We start from the raw sequence: 10404 nt of genomic DNA, 5'->3' as shown, positions 1-10404 counted from the left end.
GGGTAAAAAGACCCCAAAGAAATGTAGCCAGTTTCTGGGCTAAAACTCAAAATGTCCTTGGGCCTGTTAGCAACATACTCTATTCCAAAGGCCAAAAATGTCAAAAGTATTTGGGAGCTTGTATATAATCCTTAAAAGATTTTAGGGTTACCTCTTCAGAGGGGGGAATGTTGGCGGGGAGGGTGTGGGCATGGATTTGATCAAAACATCTTCTATACACGTATGAAATTCTCAATAAACTTTTTATAAAAGTAAAAAAACTTGAAAAAGTAGGAATCAGCATATATTAAAATGAAATGGAGATCTTTAAAGGGTAAAAACTCATTCAATTTTATGTCTTACATGGTTTAGTCTGAGTTATATATTGTATAACTGTATTAATTCAACTGTGAGCCTAAAATTTTGTAGTCACTTTTGAAATAGATTTATCCTTGCTCTGGAAATTGTTACTGAGTATGTTAAAGCTGTAATGAAATGCTTCTTCTAATCAGGTGGTTATTAAATAAAAACAAAAAAAGAAAGAGATTGAGGATGACATCAGAAGATGGAAGCACTTCCCATGCTCATGGATTGGAAGAATTAATATTGTAAAAATGACCATCCTACCAAAAGTCATTATAGATTCAATGCAATGCCAATCAAAATCCCAAAGAAATTCTTCACAGAATTGGAAAAAAAATCCTAAGATTCATATGGAAGCACAAAAGACCTCAGATAGCCAAAGCAACCCTGAGCACTAAGAGAAATCTGGGGGGCTTACTACTGGATAATTGACAATCCTATCAAAAGCCAATTATAGATTCAATGCAACATCAATCAAAATTCCCATGAAATTCTTCACAGAATTGGAAAAAAAAAATCCTAAGATTCATATGGAAGCACAAAACACCTCGGATAGCCAAAGCAGCCCTTGAGCACTAAGAGCAATGCTGGGGGGATTACTATACCAGATTTTAAACTATATTGCAGAGCTATAGTCATAAAAACAACATTGCACTGGCACAAAAATAGACCTGTAGATCAATAGAACAAAATTGAAGACCCAAATATGAATACATGCAATTTCAGCCACCTGATATTTGACAAAGGGGAAAAGAATATTCACTGGAGGAAAGACAGCATCTTCAGCAAATGGTGCTATCAAAACTGGATCTCCACCTGTAGAAGAATGAAACTAAACCCCTATCTTCCACCTTGGACAAAAGTCAACTCCAAGTGGATCAAAGAACACAGTGTGAAGCCTGAAATTCTGAAACTGTTAGAAGAAAACATTGGGAAAAACTTACAAGATACAGGTGTAGGAAAGGATTTTCTAAACCAGACATCAACTGCTCAGGAAACAAGGCAAGAATTATGGGACCTCATTAAACTAAAAAGCTTCTGTACATCAAAGGAGGAAACCAGGGAAGTGAACATAAAACCCACAGAATGGGAGAAAATCTTCACCAGTGACACATCTGACAGGTGTTTAGTATCCAGAATATATAACAAACTCAAAAAACAAAGAAGACAAGAAGTAACCCAACTAAAAGATGGGCAGGAACTGAACAGAGTTCTTGGGAGAAAATCTTCACCAGCGACACATCGGACAGAGGGTTAACATCAAGAATATATAAAGAACTCAAAAAAAAATCAAGAAAGGAAGTAACCCAATTAAAAGATGGGGTAAGGAGCTGAACAGAGAGCTCTCAAGAGAACTATGAAAAGGGCACCTAGATAGGCTGACTAAACTCAGTGGATGGAGAAGCACTGGGCAACACTGGGGTCTCTGACAACACAGTGAGTGGTAACAGGGATGACAGAGTGTGTGGGCTCCAGTCGGGGGTGGTTATGGGAGGGGGCCATTTAGGATGCAGGTATAAAGATGAATAATATTGTTTAGGATGTTCTGTATGAAATACTCCCCCCAATCAATTAAAAAAAGTTATATTTGAGGAAGAAGCATAAAAATTTGCTTCATGTTAATTAGTAGTTGTGAAAAACATTACCACTGAAAGCTACCTGATGAATTTATATCCATGTTCAGGTGCCAAGGATCCCAGAAAGTAACCAACTGTGACTAGTAATAATCAGATATACAGAGATTAGAGATGCATTTGCGAACATATGTCATTTGCATTAAAATGAGTTTTTCTGTATGAAACAGTATATTCTAAAATGAAATGGAGATCTTTTATAAAGGTTAAAACCTCATTCAATTTTATGTCTTATAGGGTATATACTGAGTTCAATATTGTATAACTGTATTAATTCAACACTGTGAACCTAAAAACTATAGCCAATTTTGAAAGAGATGCATCTTTGCCCTGGAAACTGTTACTGAATATGTCAATGCTATTGTAATGAAATGCTTCTACTAATTATGTGGTTATTAAATAATTGTTTTAAAAATGGAGTATATTAAAAGAAAAGTGTGGAATATTATGGGACCAGAAATAAACACTGAGGTTCTGACTGGGTGGAACAATGCTCAGCTTTCTTCTGTGTTACAGTGCAACCCCACACACTCCGGACCCACTCAAGGGCTGAATGTGCAGATCTCTGTGTGAATTTGATGGCTCCCTGACATCTGAAAGTTCTCCTACTATTGTTTTTTTAAAAACTTTTTCCTTATTTTTCTTTCTTGGTCTTTTTGAGACCCGGTCTCCTTGTAGCCTCAGTTGGCCTGGAGCTCACTATATAGACCAGGCCTGCCTCTGCCTCCAGGTTGCTGGGACTAAAGGCATTTGCTACCATGTCTGGCCAATTTCTTCTACATGTAAGTCTGGGATCTCTGCCTAAACTGTCTAAGGTTTGGGAGAATACTTTGTGAGTAGCCAAGAAACACTGGTTTTCCCCCCAGACAACTTCTCTGCTTGTTCCCCGTAGCCCCTTGTTTCTGGCTTTAGTACAATTGTACTAAGTTATCCTAATTGGAACATTTTATTCCACATGTTTGGAGCTAGTTATATTGGAAGATAAAGTGCACATTTGCATAATGAATATGCAGCAGATGCAAAATTATGCACAAATATGCGACTTTGATATATTGGCTAAAACTTGGTTCCCAGCATACCCAAAAATGTCTTTAGTATTTATTTGCCTGTGGGAAGAAGACTCACTGAATTCCATTTTACTGAAAACTGTGTACTAAATTATGTCTAATTCCAACTGAAATGGTCAATGTAAGAATCTATTAAAAGTCAAATTGGAGTAACATCCAGGCATCTTTTCACCTTAATTTGGTTGAATAATATATTTTTACAGTTAATTGTCTTTTTTATTAATGCATGTTTATCTCTTGGAAATCAGTGAAGGTGTTAGATGTTTTACTTGCTCTGTTCTTCAACTGTTTTGTCTCTAAATAAATAGTATTAGTGCTCTTTCTTTCTGAATAAAAGTTCTTTATAAATAGTAGTGAATCTTTATTGAATGCACCTGAAATTTGTGGTAGGCAAGTGGTAGCAGAAGGAAACTTGTCAGTACCATGTTCTCACGGCCCTGGATGAAAAAGAAATTAAGGAAACCTGGTACTTTCTTTTGTATAGTAGAATGATTTGCCTGAGAGAATCTGGTCTAACGATTCAGTGACTCAGCTCCTGTTTGGACAACTTCTTATTGCCTAGATGCTGTGCTAAGCAAGAGAAACACATATTTTCAAAGATCAGGAAGACCCTTTCCATAGAGAGCTTACATTTTAGAGTCTATTGAGCTTATATTATAAAATATAAATTTTAAATTTTATATGTATAAATTCATTATGCAATTTATAAAATGTCTGATGTTTATTATATACATATAAACATATAACTTTTCTTTGAACTTGCAGAAACGGAATTTGAAACTCAGGAAGCAAGTCTTCCCTGAGGTGTCAGAGATCAGGTAATCGTCAATAAGTGGATTATCTGCTAATATTTACTCTTAATGAAATGTCCTGAGTTGTATCTGATTGTAAGGACCACATTTCTGAGGTGGACCTTCTACTAGTTGAGTCCATGGGGCAGGACAGAAAGAGGGTCCCCTCTGTCACCAGCCTGCTCTTTGGCTTTGGGACACCACATTGCTTCTGAACAGAGTTGTCTCCTGGTTCCCATGCTCTGGGATCTGGGTCCTGCTGTCCTGCTCGTCATTTCACTCTGAGTCTCCGGCTTGTCTAGACTCTGGACTTGGCTTCCCGTACACAGACTCTGCCCGACGTTCCAGTCAGAGCTTCTCTGGTATCCCCTTCCTTTAAACTCACAGACTTTCTGCACACGTCCATCTTATAAAAAACAATATGTAGTTTGGTCCTGGTATCTCCTAGGGTCCAATGAGGATGAAACACGAATGCCGACAAGAAAGTAAATCTGTCCAAATGCAAATCCTCTACATCCATCTGGTTTAAAAATGGATCCAGTTTCCCTTCATGCCTTGAACTTGTGTGTGTGTGCACACGCGCGTGTTTGTATTTATGAGCGTGACGAGTGTGTTTGTGTATCTCTGTATTTGTATGCGTGTGTATTTTTTAATCTTAGGTAGTTTGCATAAAGCAATCTACATGTTTCTTTTTTATTTTAGTTTTTATACAATTTGACAGGACATATGTACACACTCAAATAAATGCCAGTAAACACAAGAAGAGTAATCATCTAACTAACCCTGCCCAGAAATAATCTGCATTAACCTTTAGTGGCCCACAACTTTTTTCCCTCACATAGTAGTGCTCTCTGTAAATAATTAATGAACTGATTCATTCAATCAACAAACCAGACAAATTGATTTAAATCAATTATACAAATAATCTTAACATACCATTTAGTTAATATAAATAAAAATATGCACTAAAGTGGCCTATGTACAAACTTTGTGGCAAATGTGATGCCATTTATTATTATATATGCTTGTTTTCTACCTATAGGGAATATGGCAGCAATATTAGACATTAACATATTAAACAAAGCAGACTGTAGGGACCCTCTTTTCTTCTAGAATTGACTTAGCACATGACTGAATCTATCAGAGCTTATGAAAATTTATACATTTCATCTTGATCCCCATTTGGGGAAAAGGGAAGACTTTCTATTTGAATTATAACCCACATGGCCACTGGGGTTCGACATGCATAATCAATGCCGGAGAATAACCACCCCACACTGTCTCCAGGGAATTTGGATGTTCCCAGGGATGTGAGGGTCTGTGTGTCTGTGCTGATTGCACAGAGCTGGCTCTGAGCTTTGGTGAGCCGTGGTAGGTGTGGGACGCTTTGGCTCACTTCCTTTGGAAAATAGCTATATAAAATCCACAGGTAGCTCTCAATCTTTGGCCTTTAAAGGGATAATGCCACAAAATTAATACTTTGAAAACTTAATTGTAATCAAAAGACATGAACGCAATACTGCCCCTAACACACTGTCCACTTTGCAGACCACTGGGATGTGTGCAACACTGGAATAAAAACATGTAATTCACAGTCATTTCAGAGCGCACTTGTCCATAAACATGTGAGCTTCCCCAAGTGTGATTCAGGGAGAGCTAAAAGACAAAACCGACTACGATCATTTAAACCGACAACAAAGGCTGGTAAGGATGTGAGGGGAAAAGAACCTTATTCATTGTTAGAGGGAATGTTAATTGGTACAGCCAGGGTGAATATCAGTGTGAAGATTCCTCAAAATGCTCAAAGTGGACCTACCATATAACCCAGCTATTGTATTCCTGGACACACACCCAGGGTACCCTGTAGTCTACTGCAAAGATACGAACCCCCCAGGCTGCTCTAGTCACAATAACTAGGAAATGACATCAGCCGATGTCCATCAACTAATGAACGGATAATGAAAATGTGGTTCATATGCACAATGGAATTTTATTTCGCTATCAAGAAAAATGAAATGTGCAGGAAAGCGGATGGAAGTAGAAAAAGTTACACAGAGCAAGTTAACCAAGCACCAGAAGGGACTCTCTGCATCCTCTCTCTATGTGGATCCTAACTTCACATCTTCAGACCTGTGTGTTTAATCTGGAGTTCATATAGAAGCCAGGAAAACAGAAGATGGCCACAAGGTGGGGGTGCCCTCAGGGAGGTGGCATAGCATGACACAGGTGAAAACACAGGCAGAGAATTGGGGGATGGGAAGTTTAAGCCAGGACAGGTGTTGGTGCTTGAAGAAGACAAGGAGGGGGTAGGGCATTAAGCAAAACCCAGGATTATGAAAAGTCCTGTGGGAATGTTTTACTTTGTAAGCCAATTTGAAAATGAGAGTCAACAAAATCTTGTCAACTACATTTTTTATGTGAATGCATTATTACATTCCTATGTCTCCTTACAAGTTGCTTTATTCACACTAAATTAGGTATTTAAAAAGGCAATCCTTGATCATTGGAAAGCATTCCCTACTCTCTTCCTACATCCCCCATGTCTCTCCTGATTTGCCACTTAGGGTGATGAACAGTCCTCTTGACATCTGGTTTCTCATCTCTGTCCTCTAGGACTGTGGATCTTTCTCCACAAAGGCCCTTTAGAAGATCAGTTAATTGGGTTGATATGTTTCTGTCTCCTTAACTTGATCTTCCCAAAGTTTCTATTTGTTTAGAAAAACTGAGAGTTTGTCTTCTTTCCCAAACACAACAATAAAATCAGTTACACAGATACTCGGACAATTACAGCATGTGATGACAGATACTCGGACAATTACAGCATGTGACGACAGATACTCAGATAATTACAGTATGTGACGACAGATACTCGGACAATTACAGTGTGTGACGACAGATACTCGGATAATTACAGTATGTGACGACAGATACTCGGACAATTACAGTGTGTGACGACAGATACTCGGACAATTACAGTGTGTGATGACAGATACTTGGACAATTACAGTGTGTGACGACAGGATCAGGATTTTTTCTCGGTGCCCCTTTCATTTCTGGGTTTCAGGAGGACAAACAGCACCTTCTGTGGTAAAAGCCCTGAGAATAAGTGGGAACCTGTCCAAATGCCAAACTCTAGGCAGACAGTCAAGGGTTCTGGTTCTTTGGGCTGATGTTCCCAGTCCATCATGGGCATCTGGGTGATCCTGCTGTTTCTCTGCAGAGCTCTCTGAGAATCCCGCTTCAAAAGCTGCCTCCACTGAACATCCTCCTACTTTATCAGTCTAACTGAGGTAGTTCAACACCTACTGTGTAAATTAGTTACTGACAAATGCTGGTTGATGAGTGTGAGCTGTTCTGGCAGGCAATTCCACTGCCAGGAGTTTAGGAGTTAACTTGTGGCTTATGATACTGAAAAACTCATATTTATGTGAAATAACTTCTGTTTGCTTTTGGTGTTCATGGATATGTTTAGAGCCATCCCTTCTGAACTGCCATAGCTACAGTATGCAAACATCATTATCAAGTGCCGTATACAGAAAGGTGTATAAATGGGATGATGAAGAACGAGACACAGCTTGTGTGTCATTTTCGTAAAACACTGTTATCCCAAAGGCATTTTGTTTGTACAAGTTAAACAATTGCAGATAGTTTTGAAAGAAGGAAGTACTTCAGAAAAGTAAAGACCACTCCAGTGTCTAGTGCTCAGTCAGCAACAAAGCAGTGGGATTTCGCCACAGCCATTCTATTCCCACATGGGGTCACTGATGTAGGTGAGATGTCATAGTACCAGTAACTTACGCTGAACCTCATAACAAACACCGTTTGTGGGAAAATGACTTCGTTATTTTCTCAGTATTTCGAAGCTAAACAGAATTTAATCACCCCATCGAGCAAGCAGCTGAGTGCCACTCGTCTCCGTCAGCTCTGGGTCGCTGTCATACTCAGACTCAGTGCTCCTTAGCAAAAGAAGAGGAAGGGTGTGTGGATAGCCTCTCGAGACAAGGGTAGAACCCTTAGAGCAAGGGGCTGTGAACACATTACTGGGAGCATTTCAGCCTGTCCATCCTCTCCTGGGGGCCGCAGAGACCAGGGTTGTCACATAAAAGTTCACATTTCCACCCCACCATGTGATGTCACCACTTCATGACATCACCGGGGACCACCCTGAAGTGAAACAGAGTCTCAGAAAGTTCTCTTTATGGGGTCTAGTCTTGTGATAACGCACGCGCCAGAGACTTACAGTTCACGACCACTTTCACTTTCTTCACGTCTGGGAAGGAGACATCATTTTCCGCACTGCACTCATACTCCCCGGCCTGGTCCCTTGTAATTCCATAAATGTCCAAATACTGTCCATTTTCAAAGGGTTTTGCTGCAACAACAAAAGATAGTATGTTTAATTCTAGTTGCCAGAGGCTTTATTCAAGTAAAATAACAACCTCAGTACTTGTGGTAGATACTGTTGACACATTTCTAAACCAACAGGGGAATTAAAGTCTCTGTTTCCCGGTTGTTCAGAGGAAACTCAGAGGAAAAAAAAATAACAGACACAGAACAAGCTATAACCAGTGTTTCCCCAGAAAAGGATATACATGTGTTCTTTTTAATTGATTGCGGTCTTCTAACCTCTTCACACATCAAATAGAGCTCTGCACATTTCTGTAATTGAGTTCAACAACCTCCTGGCAGTGTGGATGGAATTCACCAAGATGACTTGGTACATATTGACTTTTATACTGTGTGAGATTGCAGCTTGACACTTAACCTAACTAAATGTTACTTTTCTTTTGGGGAAATCTCCTCCTGCTCAAGGTTTCAAGACAGATGGCTTGGTGAAAATACACAAATCTATGAAACCACTGCTACATTTCCCCTTCCAAAATCATTAATGTTGCCAAGAGAGTCACACTGTAAATACTACATGCAAATCGCCCAGTAAATCTCAGAAAAAATCTTCATGACTTTAAGCTAAGAGATTAGTGGTTATATAAACAAACCAATTTATCTTTATTTTCGTATTATTCCTGGGAAAATATTCTATTCGACTAAAGATAGTACTATGAATACGAAGTCATAACCACAGATGGAAGACAGTCCCTAAGTTAATGAGAACTGCAATCAAGATGGCTTTCTTTAGTAACAGGTTCTGTGTTCAGATCAAAGCAGAGAATCACTGGTTAATTGGGGCCATTCTAGGAACAGGGTCCCCTGCTTCTTGGATAGGCTTTGAAGTATCATTTCAATGCATACAAAAGTGGGAAGGAGGAAACGTTCCATTAAACCATGGTTCCCAAAGTCAGTGGTCATCTCCCTGCCACTGTCCTATCAGGAGTGTTACAAGGATGGGGGTCTACACCACTTGTGGGCTTCACTTCCAACGACTCTAACGAGAACTCGGCTATGACCCTCCAAATCTAAAATGCATGTCTGTTAACTTCCCTGTGTGGGTTCATTGTCTGGGAAGCATTAGCGTTTGCAATCTGCCTCCAAGTGACCATGTTTGCTGATTAAAAGACCTGAGTGTTTAGAACACGTACAGCTGTTTTTCCATTTACCTGGCTGTTCCCAAGTCATAGCTGGGAGAGAGTCAAACTTGTGAGATGATGTCAGTTGATAAAGTACTCTGGGATGTGAGCTCACAAATATAACTGTCAATTTCACCTTCCAAATCATCAACATTTTGTCACTGCAAACATTCATCTTGACCACCGTGGTGCCCATTGCCTGCTTCACCCACCGATAGGCTGTTCCTTTAATTCCTCTTAATTTTACAACTCCGGTGAAGATATTACAGACTCAAACCAGTGTGTAAAAACTAGTGAAATATGGAAGACCAATGCTATTGTCACACCAGCTTTTGAAATGTGAAATTGAATTAAAAAGCAAGAACAATACCAACTATTACAGAACTAGGTGTCTGTTGGACAGTACGAATAAAGCCCACCATAAATGATAATTTATACTATTGAGAAACTCTGTAAATAATTGATTATGGTCTAATTAATTCTGATATTAAAATACTTCTCAAATATCCTTTTGTATACTAACACAAATTTTAGAATTTGTATCACACAAAGCGCATACCTTAATAATGGGCGTACAATGTAACCTATCTGAATAATTGACTTAATAGTAATTCTAAGTGTAGTCATTAAATTAGTAACTGAATGCAGGGGCTATGTTTGTATGCTTTTCTAAGTCTAGCTTTTTACCCATGGCGGAGACGCGAAGGTGAGCTTTAAAGTATTAAAGACGAGGGATAAACTTGACCAATCTTCTATTTTAATGGTTTTACTAGCATACATTAATTAGAATGAGTTCACTATGACATTTTCATACATGTACTTAAAATATTTGACCACATTCTTCCCCATCACCATCTCTTGTCCCTCCCACTCCTGTTGAGCCCCCTCTGCTTTCACGACCTAGTGAGTTTCGTTAAGTTTGTTCACAGGAGTATGGGTAGGCGTCTGTTTACAGGACCAAGAGCCCCTTACCTTGGCTACATCACTGAAGAAAATGTCCCTTACTCTCCAGAGCATCAGTCCTTATCTGGGTTTCAGCCCCATG

General features: G+C 39.2%; 1 protein-coding gene across 1 annotated transcript in view; it reads right to left on the bottom strand.

Moving 5' to 3' along the window:
* LOC103742095 (neuronal growth regulator 1) overlaps positions 1–10050 on the bottom strand; it is a 280876-nt gene extending 270826 nt beyond the window's left edge. Inside the window, exons 1-2 of the mRNA XM_008843070.1 lie at positions 10047–10050; positions 8075–8206 (exon numbers count right to left, since the gene is read on the bottom strand). Of these exons, the coding sequence (XP_008841292.1) occupies positions 8075–8206; positions 10047–10050 (136 nt within the window). The remainder of the gene's footprint in view (positions 1–8074; positions 8207–10046) is intronic.
* Positions 10051–10404: the final 354 nt, after the last annotated feature.

This window comes from Nannospalax galili, unplaced genomic scaffold (genome assembly GCF_000622305.1).
Source record: "Nannospalax galili isolate Female #2095 unplaced genomic scaffold, S.galili_v1.0 scaffold1560, whole genome shotgun sequence".
NCBI classification, from domain to species: Eukaryota; Metazoa; Chordata; class Mammalia; order Rodentia; family Spalacidae; genus Nannospalax; species Nannospalax galili.
Note: the sequence above shows the minus strand (reverse complement) of the source record. Positions and strands in the feature narration are given on the sequence as shown.